The sequence below is a fragment of the Equus przewalskii genome, chromosome 6, assembly GCF_037783145.1.
Source record: "Equus przewalskii isolate Varuska chromosome 6, EquPr2, whole genome shotgun sequence".
Lineage (NCBI taxonomy): Eukaryota > Metazoa > Chordata > Mammalia > Perissodactyla > Equidae > Equus > Equus przewalskii.
Genome location: NC_091836.1, coordinates 48,973,613 through 48,995,004, shown reverse-complemented (window position 1 = coordinate 48,995,004; position 21,392 = coordinate 48,973,613). Strand labels below are relative to the sequence as shown.

General features: G+C 42.5%; 1 protein-coding gene across 1 annotated transcript; it reads right to left on the bottom strand.

Moving 5' to 3' along the window:
- Positions 1-1,003: 1,003 nt before the first annotated feature.
- Positions 1,004-19,070, bottom strand: LOC103562320 (zinc finger protein 709-like). The gene is given in 5 exon segments (XM_008537363.2): positions 1,004-1,279; positions 1,281-2,528; positions 2,928-2,988; positions 3,192-3,318; positions 18,732-19,070. Coding segments are annotated over 5 exon segments (1,569 nt in total). The 5' UTR covers positions 18,735-19,070; the 3' UTR covers positions 1,004-1,149.
- Between the last annotated feature and the right edge of the window lie 2,322 nt (positions 19,071-21,392).

Below are 21,392 nucleotides of genomic sequence, written 5' to 3'. Positions count from 1 at the left end.
AAGCAGCTGATTGTGGTTTTGAGGATACTCTTGATTGGCAGGGCAAGGACTCAGGAAAAAAGGCTGGAAGCAGGTGGCCTTGAAGCCGCTATGTGACTGTCTCTCTCCCTGTATGGTGGCTCCTAAATCCGCCTAATGCCTCGCTTGATTCTGCCTTCCAAATCTCACGCAAGTGAGGCTACCGGTGAATTCCAACACAGAACGATAAAGGAAACAGATTTCAGAAAATGTCACATTACCCAGGTGACAAAACAATTTAGGAGAGCCATTTCCAATTCTACACTTTGTTGTCCAACAACAGGTCTGTCTGAATGCAAAGTCTATTATTTGAATCCCAGCCAGAAGGAACGACAAAGAGCAAAGAGAAAAAAACGGAAATAACTGACATGTGACTATACTCTATGATAAACTTTGCATATTTACAAATTTAAGCCATCTTTCATTAGCAAGCAAAATGGAATAAGGCTCTTCTGGCCAAAACAAGAGTTAATTTTCTCATTATAATAAGGTGAAATGTGTAAGGGATATCCAGTACCTGGCAGAGGAGGCCAGTAGGAAAGTCCCAACAATACCAAAATGTCACTTATCAATAGCCCCTTCCTTACAAAATAATTGAAACATTTTATAAAAATTAAACATACTTGTATATTAGAATAACACTTCAATTTACCTATGGATCAAACAGGTTCCAAATGGAAAGAGAAAAATATTAATTGATTTAAGGAGAAAACAATACCTATTAATCTGACACGATATTGCTTAAACAATATTTACAGAACTATCTCACTTTAATGTTCATTTTTTAAAGCAAGCAGTAAATACCCACAGTCCAGAGGTCCACTTTAAGAATGAGGCACTGGTAAAGAGAATATATTTATTACTATTATAATGATTCTTCCCTGTTATTGTTTTCTGGAATATTATACATGGATTAGCATATATCAGGCTTTCTCAAATTACTTATAGGATTTCTTGTAGTGGGAGTTTTCACATGTAAGGATGAAGGCAAACTGACGTCTTTCTCACACTGCTTACACACAAGGAGTCTCTATTCCACATGAGATCTTTCATGCCTTCGGAAAGAATTGGGCCGACTGAAGGCTTTGCCACATTCTTTACATTTGTATGGTTTCTCCCCAGTGTGCATTCTCATGTGTCCTCGAAAGGTAGTGCGATAAATGAAGGCTTTTCCACATTCCTTACATTCGTAGGGTTTCTCTCCAGTGTGAGTTTTTTCATGTGTTCGAAAGGATGTGTAACAACTGAAGGCTCTACCACATTGTTTACATTCATAGGGCTTCTCTCCAGTGTGAGTCCTTTCATGTATTCGAAATGAACTGGGAAAGTTGAATGCTTTCCCACATTCCTTACATTTATAAGGTCCATCCCCAGTATGCATTATCATGTGTGTTCGAACACTTGAGGGAGAAATGAAAGCTTTCCCACATTCTTTACATTTATAGGGTTTCTCTCCAGTGTGCTTTCTCATGTGTCCTTGAAAGGTTGTGCGATAAATGAAGGTTTTCCCACACTCTGTACATTCATAGGGCTTCTCTCCAGTATGAGTTCTTTCATGTATTCGAAAGGAACTTGGCCAACTGAAGGTTTTACCACACTGTTTACATTCATATGGCTTCTCTCCAGTGTGAGTCCTTTCATGTGACCGAAATGAACTGGGACAAATGAAAGCTTTCCCACATTCCTTACACTTATAAGGTCCATCTCCAGTGTGCGTTATCATGTGTGTTCGAATGCTTGAGAGAGAAATGAAGGCTTTCCCACACTCCTTACATTCATAGGGTTTTTCTCCAGTGTGAATTCTTTCATGTATTCGTAAACCTAGAGGAGAACTGAAGGTTTTCTCACATTGTTTACATTCATACTGTTTCTCCGCGGTGTGAGTCCTTTCATGTCTTCGAAAGGAACTGGGACAACTGAGGGCTTTCCCACACTGTTTACATTCATAGGGCTTCTCTCCAGTGTGATTTCTTTCATGGATTCGTAAACCTAGAGGAGACCTGAGGGATTTACCACACTGTTTACATTCATAGGGTTTCTCTCCAGTGTGAGTTCTCTCATGTGTTCGAAATGAGGTGGAACAACTAAAGGCTTTCCCACATTCTTTACACTTATAAGGTCCATCTCCAGTGTGTGTTATCATGTGTCTTCGAAAGGTTGTGAGCCACGTGAAAGCTTTCCCACATTCCTTACATTCATAGGGTTTTTCTCCAGTGTGGGTCCTTTCATGTCTGTGGACAGATTTGCGGTAACTGAAGGCTTTCCCACATTCCTTACATTTATATGGCTTCTCTTCATATTCGTGATACTCGTATGGTTTGTGTCCAGTGTGAGATCTGACATGCCTATTAAGGGATGAGTGACGCACAAAGACTTTTCCACACACGCTACATTTACATGGCTTTACTCCAGAAGTTTTCTTGTTCAGATTAAGGTCTGGAATCTGGCTGGCAGTTTCTCCGCACTGTCTACCTTCCTTGCCTTCACCAAGTTTCTCTACCATTTCACTTCTGTAAAAAATGAGAAGCACATTACTAATGATTTGTTAATAATTTTGTATTAGCGGGGTAATGAATTACATTTTTATAATTTACAGCAAAAGTGTAGATTTTCTGTCCTTTCTGAATTGTTTGAAAGCGAATATACTGAATAATCTATAAGAGGATTTGACTATAACTCTTACGAAAAGAGCTATTTATAATAAGATGGGGTTTCTTAATAATGTTTCAAGTGAATAATTTTGCTAACATAGAACATCTATGTCACACTTAAGCAAGTATTTTCAGTGAGAAAAACTTAAGGATAAATAAATTTGAAGCTGCTATTACTTGTTTTACTTGCTTGTTTTTAAAATTTCATGACACACTAGGATTCTCACATGGGACAGTGCTGTCTATTGTGTGACTCACCTTAGATTTTTCCCCTGGGTTTTGTACGTATCTGCAGTGTTATGACCTTCCCATTTTTGTCCTAAAACACAGACCAAGAAAAATGATGCCAAATTATTAGAAATTATAGAAAAATTATTAGATTCTTATCCATCATTAGCTGTGACCATGCCTAATTTATTTACCAGTGTCCTCTCTTTCCACATTCTATGTCTTGGAACAATGCTGATGGACAAGAAACACTTGTTCTCTAATGACGAAGAGAAGGTAAGTTGTCATCCTCACCTATAGACGCCAGGTTCCTGAAGGTTTCCCACATCACATCTCTATAGAGTCTCCTCTGTGAAGGATCCAGTAAAGCCCACTCTTCCCGGGTGAAGTTCACAGCCACGTCTTCAAAGGCCACTGAGTCCTGAAACATCACAAATATGTTTATAGTAGAATGCAGGAGACTGGCAGCAATGGACATCTATACTCAATTTACAGGAAGGCTACGTATGATTCTGTGGTCTCCAAACATTTATTTTACGTCTTGGTCATCAGAAACTTACTCTCTGTCCATGCTCACTTCCTTATAAATTGAACAGCATCATGAACACATGCAAATGATTTATGCATTTCTACTGTGATCACTGTAAATGTTATTGCTCTCTAATGGCAGGGTCTAAGCACCCTGGAGAAATGAGAGAAACGCTACACAAATGAAACACATCTTGTTAAGGACATCAATTCCTTGTGAGGAAAAACTCATGTCGTTCTGTATTACCTACCATTTAACTCAGCACTCCATGAAGGACAGGGTCAAATCTGCATGAGGTTTTAATGAGTAAAAACACAGTCAAGAACTGGAAGCTTTTTCTTCTATTCACATCACCAAACATGAGAGGCCAGGAGGCCTGTGGAAATCCAACTTGTAACAAGATTCAGCTTGTCATACGGACCTGAAGTACTCCAGGCCATCAGAAGTAGTCACATGCAGCTGGCTAAATGAGAATATCCTTGTGAAGCAGTACTTTCAATTTGTGTAATATTTGTCAAAACTTAGTTTTTCCCCTCTCTGTCTCATTTCATGGAGCTAGGGGGTTATTCAGAAGTTACAGTTCAGGGGCCAGCCCCATGGCCAAGTGGTTAAGTTCCCGTGCTCTGCTTCAGCAGCCCAGGGTTTCGCTGGTTAGGATCCTGGGTGCAGACATGGCACCACTTGTCAGGCCATGCTGAGGCAGCATCACACACAGCACAGCCAGAGGCACTCACAATTAGAATATACAACTATGTATCGGGGGGCTTTGGGGAGAAGAAGAAGGGGGAAAAAAGATTGGCTAATATGCTCAGGTACCAATCTTTAAAAAAAAAAAAAAGTTGTTAGAGTTCAGACAAGGTAGCATGATAGGACACGCTAGGAAGGCACGACAACTTAGACCTCCACACAAACCCTGTACACACGAGCCTCAGGGTGCTCCACACCAGTTTTTAGCACACACAGGCACACGTGCTGACATGACAGAGTGCTAGAAGAGATCTTTCTGTCAAATCCTAACAGTGTACCCTGGGCCTTGCTGCCTTTGAGGAACAAGCTAAGAGCTGCAGACTGCACGGGAGTTCACTGAGTCCATAATGGTTTGATGGTGAATCTGCCTATGATTATGAAATACATAAAGGATTCAGCAGTGAATTCCTCCAAAAGAACATAAAGTCTCCATTCTCTAATTTCAGGAGAAAATCCCTGACCAGACCTCCCAACTTCTCTTATTTCTGAATTCCCATATGGTGCACAGAAGCATAACAGCCCACCTCTGAGTATAGGAATCTAAGTCGATGGTATCATACTCTGTCAACAGGGTATGAAAAGGTTTATTACTTCCATAACTGAAGTCTCTGGAGAGTAAGGCAGCCCTCCCAAAGCAGGGATGAAATGAGAGCAAGGTAAGCTGCATGAACTTGCTTTCTTATTGAGATTGTGAGTAGACTAAAGTGAGAGTGCGCACACAAGGGCAGGAGCCTGCGTGGACAGAATCTTTCACGACTGCCAATGAAGGAAGCACTGAGGCTTTGTTATCGCCTTGGGTAAACGTGGGTCACAAGAGGCAGAAGAGTTGAGGCGTCAAAGCTGTCAGCAGTCAAACAGCAAACACTGGAGTCAGAGACTCTGTTTTGTCTGTCATACAATGAACTTAGAAGCCATCATCCCAACCTCATGAGAAAAAAGCAAACCAACTTAAAATGGACAAGTCTTCTGAGATCGACCAGAGAACTGAGGACACAAGGCAGACCACTGTCTCCAAAACTGGACAGAAAAGCTCTTTTGAAATACGCCCAGAATAGTCTATTAGTAAGGCTTGTATTCAAAAGAGTATTTTCACAAGGGCCTAATACAAAGACGAAAAAACACACACTATCCAAGAAGTTTGGGACAATGACAGCTGGTGTAAAATACACATAATGGAAATACTTGAAAGAAAGGCAGAAAGGAACAGAAGAAATAAGCGAAGCAATCATCACTCAGATTTCCCTAACATTGGTGATAGACAGCAAACTGCAGATCCAGGAAGCTAAGAGAACATTAAACACGAAAAACACCAGAAAATGCACACCCAAGCGTATCATATTCAAACTGGAGAAAAATCAAAGACAGAGAATACACTGAAAGAAGTCAGAGGAGAAAAACCTTAGTTATACTAAAACAAGGATAAGAATTAAATCAGACTTCTTTTCAGAAACCACACAAGCAAGAAGAGAATAGAGCGGAATATTTAAAGTGTTGAAAGTAAAAAAACTACTATCCTAGAATTATATGTTAAGCAAAATTATCCTTCTAAAGTAAGATAGAAATAAAGACTTTCTGAGACAAAAACTGAGAGAATCTGACATCAGTACACCCACTTGGCAAGAAATGTTAACAGAAATTTGGTGAAAAGGAATAAACGAAGGTAAAATATCTTTTTTCTTATTTGTACTTAATCTGACATATCACTTTGTTCAGATTAATAATAGTAACAATGTCTATCGAGTAATTATAGCTTACGGATAAGTGAAATGAATGACAACAATGTCATAGGGGACAGAGACTGAGGAACTGGGAAGACTCTGTCATGAGGTTCTTGCACAACCAGTGCAGTGGCACAGCGTTACTTGACAAAGGACTTGGGTTAGTTGTAAATGTATCCTGGAAACTCAAGGTAACAAAGTGAAAAACTATAACTGATATGCTAAGAGGAGATAAAATGGAATCAGGTAAAATGCTCAAAGCCAGAGAAGAGAAAAATGGTGGAAGACAAAAAGAAACAAGGGCAAAAAGAGTAAGAAGTATGGTAGATATTAATCCAACTGTAACAATGACCACTCTAAACATCAATGATCTAAACCTTACAGGTGAGAGACAGATACCACAACAACGGGTTAAAAAACCTCAGCTAATTATATATTGTCCACAAGAAACACACTTTAAACATAAAAACACAAGCAAACTTAAGATAAAGGATGGTGAAAGATCTACGATGCCAAATCAAAAGAAAGCTGCCAGAGCATGTTAATCTCAGATAAAGCCAGCTTTACAGAGCAAGGAAAACGCAGGGGTAAAGAGGGAATGAGACAATGGTAAAGGGGTCAAGCCTCCAACATAGCAATCCTCTGCGTGTATGCGCATTTTTAATAGAGTAGCAAATTACATGAGGCAAAAACTGATAAAATACAGTGAGGAATAGATGCATCCGCTGTTACAGGTGGAGGCATCAACATCCCCGTCAGTAAGGCAAGAGTTCCAGCAGGTCAGAAAACCAGCAAGGACAGGTGAAGTGAAAAGCACCGTCAAACAACTGGTTTAACTGCAACCCATGGAACACTTCATCCACCAACAGCAAAACTTACATTCTTTTCAAGTTCACAAGAAACATTCACCAAGACAAACCACATCCTAAGACATAAAATACACCTTAACAAATCTGAAAGAACAGAAAGCATACAAAATATGCCCTCAGACCACAGCAGCATTAATCTAGAAATCAATAACAGGAAAATCCCCAAACTCACAGAAATGAACACTTCTAAGCATCACGTGGGATCGAAGAAGTCTTTAGAGAAATTAAAGACTATTTTGAACTAAATGAAATAAAAATAGAACATATCAAAGGTTATCTGATGCAGCAAAAGTACTATCTGGAGGGAAATTTATACCATGGAACAAATAAGCCAGGGAAAAAGACAGATCTACAATCAATAATCTAAGTATCTACTTGAAAAAACAATCAAAAGAAGAGCAAATTAAACCCAAAGTACACACACACAAAAGAAATAGTCCAGTTCAAGACAGCGACAGAGGAGGGTCCTAAACTCACCTCCTCCCACAGATACACTCAATCTACAGCTACGGAGAGAACATTTCTTGGAAAAAATCCCCCAAACTAGCTGAGCCACTGCTACACACACTGGGCAAATAAGAAAAAACCCACATCAAAGTGGGTAGGAGAAACTGAGACACGACCTTGCCATAAACCCCAATCCTGGCACGGCAACTCACAATCAGAAGGGAACTCAACACCCCAAGCTTCTCCCCGAGGAGTGAAGGTTTTGAACCCCACATCTGACACCCCAACTTTTAAGACCTGCCCCTGAAGACAAGGCTCTAAAATATCGAGCTTTGCAAGCCAGCGGGGCTGGCATCCGCCAGACCTACACAGCTGTGAGGGCTCCCGTGAGTGGACTCCCCTGCCCCAGGGCCCAGCACAGAGGTAGCTGATGGAAAAGCATCCAGACTGTCTGTGAAGAGAGAACTCACTTATCTTGAAGAGTCAGGCTGAGGAACAGACATCTAATTTAACACACAACTAGGGACCTACTGAAACATTCTCCCAAGACAGAGGCCAGCGGGTGCAGCTCTGCATTCTCCCTCTGCCTTGCTCCAGCAGAAGGAGCTTGCGCCCTGCTCTGATGCTCCTCTTGTTGCAGCTGCCGCCTGCCTCTGGAACACCTCTAGACCGCCTGGCTCTGGTGCGTAGCGGGGCTTATGCCCGTAGGTCCCAGAGGGCTGTAACAAACGGAGGAAGAGTTCTGAACTGGCTACCATCTTCAGGGCACAGCAGAAAGGCAACAGAATGAGGCCCATGGTTCTTCTGTGAAAGAGGCCTATTAGCTTATCTTCGTAGCTACAGCCTGAGAGGCAGACGCCTAATTTAACGCACCTCCAGGGGCCTCCTGAAATACCCTCCAAAGATGAAGGCGGGTGGGCACCATCTCTGTGCTCTCTCTGCCTTGCTCCAGCTCACTGGTGTCTTCTGGAGAGGAGCTTCTGCACTCGCCTGTGCCCAGACTTATGTGGCTGCTGCCCAGGAGACAGCCCTAATCACCTGGTTCTGGTGACCAGTGGGGCTTCCATGCACGGGTCCCATGGGACTGTAACAGAGACAGGTCTTGGCTGGCTGCCACCCCCAGGGCCTGGCGCAGACTGGAACACCCCCAGTCTTTTTGCGAAAGAGGCCTATTTGCTTGTCTAGGAGCTCCAGCCTGAGAGGCAGGCTTTGGGCTTGGCACAGACCCAGAGACCTAGGGAGATACTCCCCATGGATGAAGGCTGGAGGGCACCATCTTTGTGCCTCCTTCTGCCTCACTCCAGCTCACCAATATCTGTGAAAAAGGCCTCTCAGCTCATCTTCATAGCCACAGCCTGAGAGGCAGGCTTCTAATTAAACACACATCTAGGGCCTGACAACATCCTCTGCAGACACCAGGGAGGTCAGCAGATGACCATCACACTCTCCCTCTGCAGCCTGAGGTCACTGGTGTCTCCAAGAAAGGAGCTTGTATACATGTCTGGTGCCCCAGCTTTTGTGTCTGCCACCTAGAGGACACACCCCTTGATAGCCTGGCTCCAATGGCCAGCAGGGCTTGTGTTCATCGATTCAACAGGATGGTAGCAAAGAAAGAAACAGTGCTTAACTGGCTGTCACCCCAGGGCTCAGCATAGAGGGAGCAGACAGAAGTCTTCCCCAGAAAGAGGTATACTGCATACAGCCATGAGCAGCATAACAACGTCTGAGTCAATGACTGCATACATAACGGTGGTCTCATAAAATTAGTACCACACAGCCTACGTATACAGTAGGCTATACCATCTAGGTTTGTGTAAGTACTGTAGACGAGAGAGAATTTTCCTCTGCCCTTCTTGGTTGTTCTGGCTGGTCTAAAAATTAAGTTTACATAAGACAGACTAACAGGAGAAAGACAAGAGCTTAATAGCATGTATACACTGGACAAACCCAGGAAAACTGAGTAACTTGCCAAAACGGCTGAAGCCCTCACTTTAAATACCATCTTCAGCTAAAAACAAAAGTGTTGGGGGTAGGGAGAGTCAGAGACTTCAAAGGAAAGGCAGTCACAGGCAGGTCAAAAGCAGCAAATGTTTGGAAAACAAGTGGCCACACAGAAACAGACCGAAGAGGAGAGCCCAACAAACAGGCTTTTCTAGGTTCCTCCCTGTCTACCACCTAGTTCATGTGCCAGAGGGAGTGGCAGGATGTATTCAAAGTGCTGAAAGAAAAAAGCCTGCGAATCAAGAATACTCTATCCAGTAAAGCTGTCATTCAGAACTGAAGGAGAAAGAATTTTCCAAACAAGCAAAATCCAAAGGAGTTCATCACCACTAGACTGGCCTTGCAAGAAATGTTAAAGGACTTCTCTAAGCTGAAACAGAAGGGTGCTAATTAGTAACAGGAAAACATATGAATAAACTCAATATTAAAGGCAAATATATAGTAAAATTCAGAACAGTCTAATGTCATAAAGGTGGCGGGCTAACCACTTATAGCGCAAGTATGAAGGTTAAAAGACAAAAGTAGTAAAAGTAACTATAACTACAACAACTTGCTAATGGATACACAAGATAAAAAGAAACTGTGACACCAAAAACATAAAACATGCGTGGGGGTAAAAACATAGAGTTTTAGAATGCTTACAAGCTTAACTGTTAGAATCTTAAAGTCCATTATTACAAGTTATTCTATGCAAGCCTCATGGTAAACACAAAACAAAGTCCTATAGATAGACAAAAGATAAAAAAAGAAAAGAATCTAAGCATACCACTCCAGAAAATCATCAAACCACAAAGGAAGACAGCAAGAGAAGAGAAAAGGAACAAAGGAATTACAAAACAGCCAGGAAAATGAGCAAATGGCAATAAGAACATACCTATCAATAACTCCTTCAAATGTAAATGGACTAAATTCTCCAACAAAAAGACACAAAGTGGCTGAATGGATTAAAAAAACCCAAACCATCTATATACTACCTACAAAAGACTCACTTCAGATGTAAGGACACACACCAACTGAAGCAAAGGGACAGAAAAAATATTCCATGCAAACGGAAACCAGAAGAGAGCTGGAGTAGCTATACTTGTATCAGACGAAACAGACTTTAAGACCTAGACTGTAATAAAAGACAAAAACCATCATTACGTAATGGTAAAGGGGCGACTCCAACACGAGGATATAACATTTGTGAATATTTATGCACTCAACATAGGAACACCTAAATATATAAAGCAAATATTAACAGACCCAAAGGGAGAAAAAGACAGCAATATAGAGGATTTTGGCACCCCACTTTCATCAGTGGAATACATCATCCAAACAGAAAATCAATAAGGAAACATTACCTTTAAATGACACAGACCAGATGGACTTAACAGACGTTCCATCCAAAAGCAACAGAATACACATTCCTCTCAAGTGCACATGAAACATTCTCCAGGACAGATCATATGTTAGGCCACAAAACAAGTCAATAAATTTAAGATTAAAGTCATATCAAGCATCTTTTCCACCCACAATAGTATGAGACTAGAAATCAATTACAAGAAGAAAACTGGAATATTCACAAATATGTGGAGATTAAACAAAATGCTACTGAACAAATAGACCAAAGAAGAAATCAAAAGAAAATTTAAAAATACCCTGAGACAAATGAAAATGAAAATAAAACATATCAAAACTATGGGATGCAGCAAAAGCAGTTCCAGGAGGGAAGTTCACAGTGATAAATACCCACATCAAAAAACAAAAAAGATCTTAAAACCCTAACTTTACACCTCAAGGAACTAGAAAAAATGAAGGCTGAACTTAATAGAAGAAAGAAAATAACAAAGATCACAGTGGAAATAAATGAAATAAAAACTAAAACAGCAAGAGAAAAAGATCAATGAAACTAAGAGCTGGTTTACTGATAGGATACACAAAATTGAAAAACTTTTAGGTAGACTCACCAAGAAAAAGATAGGACTCAAATAAAATCAGAAATGAAAGAGCAGACAGCCCCATGGCTGAGTGGTTAAGTTCATGTGCTCCACTTCAGCAGCCCAGAGTTTCACTGGTTCAGATACCGGGTGTGGGATGGCACTGCTCATCAGGTCATGTTGAGGCGGCGTCCCACATAGCACAACCAGAGGTACTCACAACTAGAACATACAACTATGTACTGGGGGGCTTTAGGGAGAAGAAAAAGAAGAAAAAAATAAAAGGTGGGCAACAGATGTTAGTTCAGGTGCCAATCTTTAAAAAAAAAAAAAAAAAAAAAGAATAAAATACCAAGGAATAAATTTAACCAGGAAGGTAAAAGACTGGTACGTTGCGAACCATGACACTGATGAGCGAAACTGAAGACGACACAAACAGAAAGTTATTCCATGCGCATGGATTGGAAGAATTAATATTGTTAAAATGTCCATACTACCCAAAGCAATCTATAGACTCAGTGCAGTCTCTATCAAAATTTCAAAGGCATTTTCCACAGAAATAGACCAAACGATCCTAAAATCTGTATGGAACCATAAAACCCCAAATAGCCAAAGCAATCTTGAGAAAGAAGAACAAAGCTGGAGGCATCATGCTCCCTGATTTCAAACTATATTGCAAAGCTACAGTAATCAAAATATATGGTATTGGCATCAAAACACACATACAGATCAATGGAACAGAACAGTGTCCAGAAACAAACCCATGCTTATGCAGTCAATTAATTTATGACAAAGGAACCAAGAATATACAACAGGGAAGGGACAGTCTCTTTAATAAACTATGTTGGGAAAACTGGACAGCCAAATGCAAAAAAAGCGAAACTAGACCACTATCTTACACCATACACAAAAACCAACTCAAAATAGATTAAAGTCTTGAACATAAGACCTGAAAGCATAAAACTCCTAGAACAAAACACAGGCAGTAAGCTCTTTGACACTGGTCTTGGTAATTTTTCGGATTTGACATCAAAAGCAAAAATCAACTCATGGGACTACATCAAACTAAAAAGCTTCTGCAGAGCAAAGAAAATAATCAACAAAATGAAAAGGCAACCTACTGAATGAGACAAACCATTTGCAAATAATATATGTGATAAGGAGTTAAGATCCAAAACACATAAAGAACCCATACAACTTAATGGCAGAAAAAAAAACAATTAAAAATAGACAGAGGATCTGACTAAACATTTTTCCAAAGAAGACATACAGACAGTACATGAAAAGATGCTCAACATCACTAATAATCAGGGAAACACAAATCAAAACCACAGTGAGATAACAACTCATACCTGTTAGAATGGCTATTATTTTTGTTGTTGTCTTTTTTGTTTTGTTTTGTGTGCTTTTTTTTTGAGGAAGATAAGCCCTGAGCTAACATCCACCAATCCTCCTCTTTTTGCTGAGGAAGACTGGCCCTGAGCACACATCTGTGCCCATGTTCCTCTACTTTATATGTGGGATGCCTATCACAGCATGGCTTGCCAAGCGGTGCCATGCCTGCACCCAGGATCCAAACCGGCGAACCCCAGGCCACCGAAGCAGAACGTGCGCACTTAACCGCTGAGCCACCGGGCTGGCCCCAGAATGGCTATTATTTAAAAAGACAAGAAATAATAAGTGTTGATGAGGATGTGGAGAAAGGGGAACCCTGGTATACTGTTGGTGGGAATGTAAATTGGTGTAGCCACTATGGAAAATAGCATGGAAGTTCCTCAAAAAATTAAAATTGAAACCACCATATGATCCAACAACTCTACTCCTGGGTATTTATCTGAAGGAAATAAAAACATGAAGACAAAAAGACACATGTACCCTATGTTCACTGTAGCGTTATTTGCAATTGCCAAGATACGGAAACAACCTAAGTATCTATCAACGGATGAATGGATAAAGAAAACGTGCTGTGTACATACACACACACAGGAATATTATTCAGCCATAAAAAGGGAAATCTTGCCCTTTGTGACAACACAGATGGACTTTGAGGGCATGACACTAAGTGAAATAAATCAGACGGAGGAAAAAAATACTGTATGATCTTACCTATGTATGGAATCTAAAACAAAAAACCCAGACAACAAAAAACAAAAAACCAAGCTCACAGACACAAAGGACAGACTGGTGATGTCAAAGGTGGAGGATGGGAGTAGGGGAAACAGGTAAAGGGGGTCAAAAAGTACAAGCTTTCAGTTATAAAGTAAAAAAAAAAATCATACAGACGTAACATACAGCATGGTGACTACAGTTAAAACTGTATTGTATATTTGAAAGTTGCTAAGAGAATATTAAAATTTCTCATCACAAGAAAAAAATTCTAACTGTGTCATGACGGATGTTAACTATACTTACTGTGGGGATATTTCACAGTATATACAAATATCAAATCACTATGTTGTACACCTGAAAATAATATAATGTTAGATGTCAATTATAACTCAATAAAACCAAGTAAAATAAGATGGCAAAAAAAGAGAAAAAATCAGAGAAGACATAAAAAAATTGCAGGAAACTTAATAGAGACTTTCAAGGAAACCAAAAGCTGGTTCCTTGAAATAATTAATAAAAGTGATAAATGTCAAGCTAACTAAGAACAGAGGGAAGACAAAAACGACCAGTATCAGGGATGAAAGGAGAGGAAATGAAAAAGCACTTGATAAAATCCAACACCCATTTATGATAATAGACTAGAAATAGAGGGGAGTTACTGTTCTTGAAAAAGAACGTCTATGTGAAACTTGTACATACTTAATGGTGAGATACTAGATGCTTTCTGGTAAGAGAAGAAACAGAGTTAAGAAGTCACCTGTCACGACTCCTATTCACACTGTACTAGAAGACCGAGCTAATGCAATCAAGCAAGAAAAGGAAATACAAGGTACACAGATGGGAAGCAAGAAATAAAACTGTCCTTGTTGCGTGACATGATTTTCTATGTAAAAATGCGAAAAGAATCCAAAACAACAGCGATCACTCAGAGAATTAATGAGAGTACAGCAAGGTTTAAGGATACAGAAGTCAACTCCTTTCCTATGGATCCCTGATGCTTGACAAAGGAAAAAAAGACAATCTGATGGAGGAAAGAAAGTCTTTTCAACCAACAGTGCTGGAAATGGTGGATATCCACATGCAACCCCTCCTCCCAAATGACTCTAGATAGACTTTACACCTTTCACAAAAATTAACTGAAACTAGATCTAAATATAAAAGATAGGCCTAAATGTAAAATGCAAAAGTAAAAACTCCTAGAAGACAACACAGGAGAAAATCAAGGTGACCTTGAGTTAACCGGTAAATTTTAAGACAAAACACCAAAAGCAAGATCCATGAAAGAAAAAAATGGTAAGCTTCACTTCATTAAAATAAAACCCCCCCGTTCTACAAAAGACAGGGGTAAGAAAATGAAAAGACAGTCACAAACTGGGAGAAAATCTTAGCGGAACATTTATCTGATAACAAACTGAATCCAAAATGTCCAAAGAACTCTTAAAACTCAACAATGACAAACAACCCAATTAAAAATGGGCAGAAGATCTGAACACACATCACCAAAGAAGATATGCAGATGGCAAATAAATACATGAAAAGCTCAACATCAAATGTCATTAGGGAAGTGCAAATAAAACAATGGATATAGCTGGACACTTATTACAATGGATGAAATTCAGAACACTCAGAACACCAAATATTGGCAAAGAGGTAAAGCTACAGGAACCCGCATCCATTGCTGGTGGGAATGGAAAATAGTCTGCCTGCTTTGAAAGACAGGCAGTTTCTTACAAAACTAAACTACTTACCACAGGATCTAGTGATCATACTTCTCGGTATTTACCCAAATGAGCTGGAGACTTGCGTTCACACAGAAACATGCAAATGAATGTTTACAGGTGTTTTATTCATAATTGGCAAGACGCAGAGTGACACAAGATATCCTTCAACAGCAGAATGAATAAACAACCTGTGGTATACTCATAGAATGAAATACTGTTCTATGATAAAAAGAAATGGGCATCAAGCCATGAAAACACATGGAGGAACCTTAAAAGTATATCGCTAAGGGAAAGAAGCCAATGAGACAGGGCTACACACTGTGTGACTACGAGTATACGACATCCCAGAAGAGACAAAACTAGAGGCCAGTAGACAGGTCTTTGGTTGTGAAGGATCTGGGGGCTGGGGGAGAGATGAGTCAAGAAGTGGAGCATGGAGTTTTAGGGAGGTGAAACTACACTCTACGACACAGAAAGGATGGACACATGTCATCAAACATTTGCCGAAACCCACACATTGCAGAACACACAGAGTCAATGCGAATGTAAACAGTGGACTGTAATGCATTAATATTGGCCCATCAACTGTAACAAATGTACCACAGTAATACAAGACGTAAAAAATAGTGCAAAGTGTGTGGATGTAGAGTGTTCAAGTGGGAACTCTGTACTTTCTGATCGATTTTTCTGTAAACCTAAAATGCTCTAAAAAACCCGAAACCTCATTTCATATCTTACAAGTTTTTTTTGAAGTCTAGAAGTTTCTTTTTCTTTTTCTTTCTGGTGAGGAAGACTGGCCCTGAGATAACATTTATTGCCAATCTTCCTCTCTTTTGTTCTTGTTTCTTTCCTCCCCAAAGCCCCAGCCACAGTTGTATATCCTAGTTGTACACAATTCTACATCTTCTATGTGGGATGCCACCACAGCATGGCTTGATGAGTGATGTGTAGGCCCGTGCCCAGGATCCAAATTGGTGAACCCTGGGTTGCTGAAGCAGAGCGCATAAACTTAACCATTGAGCCACGGGGCTGGCCCCTAGAAGTTTCTTATAATTTTTTTTTTTATCTTTTGAATGCATTATTTAAAATAAACAGAAATTTATATATATTTTACTATGTAATAGTCTCTTTTTAAATTAACTTTTGCTACTTTAAATTTATTTAATTTTAACTTTTCTACATAGGAAATCATTCTAAGATTGAATTTTTAAACACTAGTGGGTATAAACCTGCAAACCATAAAAAATGAAAAACTTCAGAAGCCGACTCCGTAGCCGAGTGGTTAAATTCACGAGCTCCGCTTTGGCGGCCCAGGGTTTCCCCGATTTGGATCCTGGGCGTGGACATGGCACTGCTCATCAAGCCATGGTGAGGTGGCATCGCACATAGCAGAACCAGAAGGATCTACAACTAGAATATACAACTATGTACTCGGGGGCCCTGGGGAGAAGAAAAAATTTTAAAAAAAGAACAATTAAAAAAGCATTTCAAATCTCTTTCTAACTAAAAGGACAAGCATTATCGTTTGTCCCCCTGCTGTATTTCACACTAGGGATGTGGTCAGGAATGAGCAGCGTATCATAATGCAATAGGGGTTTGCATTTAGTCCCTGAAACCTGCTAGGACTTTCCAAGGTTTACATAAGCTTGAGTAGTTTTTCTCATATCAACTAAAATAGGAATTCAATCTTTTTCCTCTCATCAATTTAAGTAAAAATTCATTTGCCTTAAGAATAATATAGCCTTTTAAACATCAAAGTTCTCTAGGGACATGCACATGCAAAAACTCATCTAAAAATTAATAATGTGCCTGAGATCTTAAAAAAACACCCATCTTACAGCTTGAGATTCTGTCACCTAAACGAAACAAAAATTCTGTTTGGTTCCAGGATTTTCTTGCCTTCCTTACATATTTCTCCATCAGCTTACATTTTCAAAGCCCAAGGAATCAAAATTCTTGCACACTGACTCAGGAAATAAAATTACAAACTGCTAAGTTAAGAAACTAGAGGTAAAGGTCTGAACTATTCAACAGATAAAGAAAAGACAAAGGAAAGAAATGCCAACACTCGAATCTGCAAAGCGGCCTGCTTCCCCGCAGTTCAGAAGGAAAGCCCACAGCTAGAAAGGTAACACACATTCCCTGGCTTGGGGTCTGGACTCTCCTGGTGGAGACAGATCCCCTGGAGGGAGTCAGTCCCTGGTGAAGGAGGGGAGGGCACCTGAGCAGCCACAGGAAGGCGCTCTGGGAGCCCCACACACCCTCCCTCTCCTGTGAGCATGGAAGCGCTGCCTCCCCCAGACTCCCACTCTCACAAGTGAGGAAACTCTCAAGTGGATTCAGTTTAAGCTTCTGACCCACATGAACTCCAAATTCATGAACCCTTTGTCCACAGGACGGAACCCCTGACCTTCACTGTGCACAGATTACACTCAACATGTGGTTGCAAAAGTCAAACACAACACTGGAAAACATCTAGGCCTAAGAACCCCCCTTGTTTGCTCAGGGGGCCTTAGTTTCGGGTCACTGGCCTCCGGCCTCTGCTCCCCAGTCACAAAGCTTTGGACCAGCACCGATAATTTAAATGACATAGGCCCAGCGTTTCGAGAATCCAGCGAAATCACTCAAACCCAGTGTTCATGCGTAAAGGAGAAAAGAAAATTGTAAGGCAACTTTACCGGTTCAACAAGAAGACCCACAAATATCTATTTCTACCAGAAAATGAAGATGTCAGTTGTTATTTCTGAGAAAAGAAACTCATTTGTAAACAATTAACACTGGAACACTTGTAGATGGTGCAAGTCTAAGGAAGCCCCCACATGCCATTAAAGTCACCCAAAACAAAAGAGCAGACCTCAGAATGCTACTACAGCCGCTCAGGGGGAGAAAAAAGGGAAATAAGGGTTTTAACAAATGGGACATAATAATGACATTTCATTTTTTTTTGGAAAGTCATCTCTTTTTTGCCTCTCTGGAAATACTCTATACTGTCTCCCAAGCCATCCTGATAAAATAAATTTTAAGTTTATTGAAAAACTGAGTCTCAAATACGTGAATAAATCTTTTCAAAGTGACAAACACAAGGAGGTGCAGCGCTGAAAGGCCAGGTCAGCCAGAAAACTTTCCCAAGAGGAACCTGGGCCCAGAGGACTTCCCCAGGATGTCTGCGCCCGGAGAGAGGCTGCGGGAGAGCACGAGGATACACACGTGGCTCCGGGCGGCTAACCTCTGCTCCCCTCTCATGGAAAACACCCACAAAAATAAATCCTGAAGAGCCAGCCGGGGCTCTGTGGATGAGTGCTAATTACAATGCAGATTCTGAAATGCACCACGGAGGACAAACAGTTAATAACGCTGCTGTGAACGGGAGAGGGAAGATGGCGTTCGGGAATGCGGGCAAAGATCTGGAAATGCAGGGATTTACTGTCACTCCTGCAAAGAGCTGGGCTGGGGGGACAGGGTCGTGGATTTGAGACCCTGCTCCTCAAATAAGTGGAAAATTCAGGGGAAACAGGTGCCCCCTGGGGAGAAAGAAGGCCCTGGGGACCCCACAGACCACAGCCCCTCCGCTCACGGACCCCGGAGCCCGAGGCCCGACTGTCCTGCGGGCCCTCCTGCGGGCCCCGCACCGTGTGGGGAGAGGCGGCGCGGTGACGGCGAGGACAGGGGTCCCGACTGCGTGCCGCGCCTCCGCCCCCTCGGCCACAGCACCGGAGCTGACCGCGGGGAGCCCGGCCCTCCGCCCCGTCCCCTGCCACCCAGCCGCACACTCACCATTTTCCGGTTTCTGGGGTCCCAGAACGTCCACTCTCCGACTGCCGCGGCCAGTGCAGCTCACAGCGACAGACGACGTGGCTCGGCCACCGAAGGCAGCGACAGGCGATCCCGGAGCGACCACGGCCCAGCACGCCGTCCACGCAGTTATCGCCCCCACGTACGTTTCCGGCGACTCCCCTGATTGGACAGTTCACAAGGCCCCGCCCCCTTGTGCCTGAGTGACAGCAGGCCGGGGGCGCATCTTTGAGCCGACCTTGCCTTGGCCACAGGCCAGAACCTGTCCTCTGCAAGGACGCTGCATTGAACCATGAGGCCGGAGGCCAAGCCCGGAACTGTGACCCTTCCTTGCGCACACAGACACTTCAAAGGGACCTCACCATATGTCACAATGAGCCTGGCTCCGTTTGATCTTTGACCATCTCCAGCGGGGAGACCCCCGCCCCCGTCCCCGCTCGCTGGGGTCTTTAAAGGGTCCGGTGGGCTCCGGGCGCCTGGCTGCGGTGGGAGGTTTGAACCCCACAGCCCCAGGGCCAGCACGTGTGAATACTTTTCAATGCAATTCCATTAATACTCATTTGTGGAAATGTCAAAGGAGGTAAAACGAAGAACATTGGTTGGTGGATGGTAAGGTGTGAAGAAGAACGAGTGAGGACAGTGGTCACCTACAGGGCAGGTCAGATGAGACAGGGCCAGGAGCGTCAGGGGACTCACCGCGGCCCACAGGCCATTTATGAATCTTGATGACGATTCCAAGGACGTTTATATTGTTATCACTAAATCCTACCACAAAATATCGTGCACATTCTTTTCTGAATGTTATTTGATGATGAAAATTTTAAGAAGTAATTCAGATTGGAAAAGAACATAATTTGTATACGTTTGTTTGCCCCATAATGTGGCAATCGGAGTTTTCATTCATGGTTTTGGCAGCAAAATTGGTAACAAGCCATGTGTCTATTTAGAAAGAATGGGTTATGTAAACTCGTCATCATCTGTACCTTTTAAAAAGAAAGGGTGGCATGCGTTGATATGTAAAGGTCTGGAGTATTTATCAATAGAACAATTAAGCAAAGTGTATTGCAATCCATACACCACGGCACCCCCTCTATAAATGTTATGGTCACCCGGAGTCAGGTGGGCCCCCTCCCAAGGTCTGGTTGACAACATATACCTGCCATACGAAAGGGTCTATTACTTCCAGAATGGAAGTGTCGGGGGAGGGCGGGCAGGCCTCTCAGGCAGGTGGGAAATGCCCAGAGAGAGCAGCGAGAGGAGGCTGGCCTGGGTTTTTATGGAGGTGAGGGGTGGGCCAGGCTGAGAGTTCACACACACACACAGGTGACAGGTTCCAGGGACTGAATGTCTGGTCAGCGCCAAGGGAGGGAGCAGCCAGGCTTTCTCGTCACCCTGTCCAGATGTGGGGCGCAAGGGGAAGGAGGAGGGGTGAGGCTTTTAAAGCTGTCAGCAGTCAAACATTAAAAAATGGAGTCAGAGACCTCTCTCTGGTTTCTCACGTGGCATGTGAGGAGCTTGGAAGGTGCCATTCCCATTCTCACCAGGGAACAGCTAACGGACTGAAAATTCACAGCTCACATCTATCAAGGCATTAGCCACAGGGCAAACCGCTATCTCCAAAACTGGAAAGAGAGCCAGAAAAGCGGCCAGTGTGAAAGATGCGCCCAACATTCCGTTCGTCTTAGCGAGGCCTGTCCTCAGAGTCTTCTGCTTCCCCAGAGCCCAACAGACTGGCATTTCACCAGCACCTAACCGGCGTGCGGGGAGGGAAACAGCCAGCACGAGTCCCTTCTAGCCTTTCTGCTGGACCTAACTGGAGGGTGGGGGGACTGGGAAACCCTTGTGAGACTGATAGTTGTTTTTCCTCCTGTAGTGTGTTTTCCACCCACTTCTCCAACCCTCTGACACCAACTGAGTGGCCTAGCATTCAACTCAATTCCAACACTGACTAACCAGAGTCAGCATCAGACTCCACAGTTTAAGGGCTCAGTCCCACAAGATGCTCCCACGTCAGAGGCCAGCTGCAAATGGGGGGCCCAGGCTACACACATTTCTGCATGGCTGACTCCAAATTTGGAGGTTCCCTGCACAAGCCCAGAGGTTCCATAAGTCAGTAGAATGACTATCAGAAGTCAGGAAAGAGCTTTTCTTACTATTTATTATCAGTGCATCGGTAAAGACACAACTCAGGAACAAATGGAAAGCACGACAGGGCAAAGTATGGGAGGGGCGACAGGAAGCTTCCACGCCCTCTCCAGGCATGACGGCCTCCCAGCACACTGATGTGTTCACCAGCCCCGAATCTCTCTGAACGCCGAGGTTTGGGAATTTTGAAGGAGGTTTCTTCACGCAGCCATGACTGATTAAATCACTGGCCATTGGTGAACAAGTCAGTCTCCAGCCCCTCCTCTCCCCAGAGGCTGGGGGTTGACTGAAAGTTCTATGCCTCTAATCAAAGCTTGGTCTTCCTGGCGATCAAGCCCCATCATTAAGCTATCCAGGGGCCCACAAACAGTCACCTCACTGGACATAAGATGCTCCCATCATCCTTAGCACACAAGAAGCTCCAAGGGCTTTAGGAGGGGTCTTTGCTAGGAACCAGGGCCAAAGACCAACTATCATTATTATACCAAAGAAGGTCAC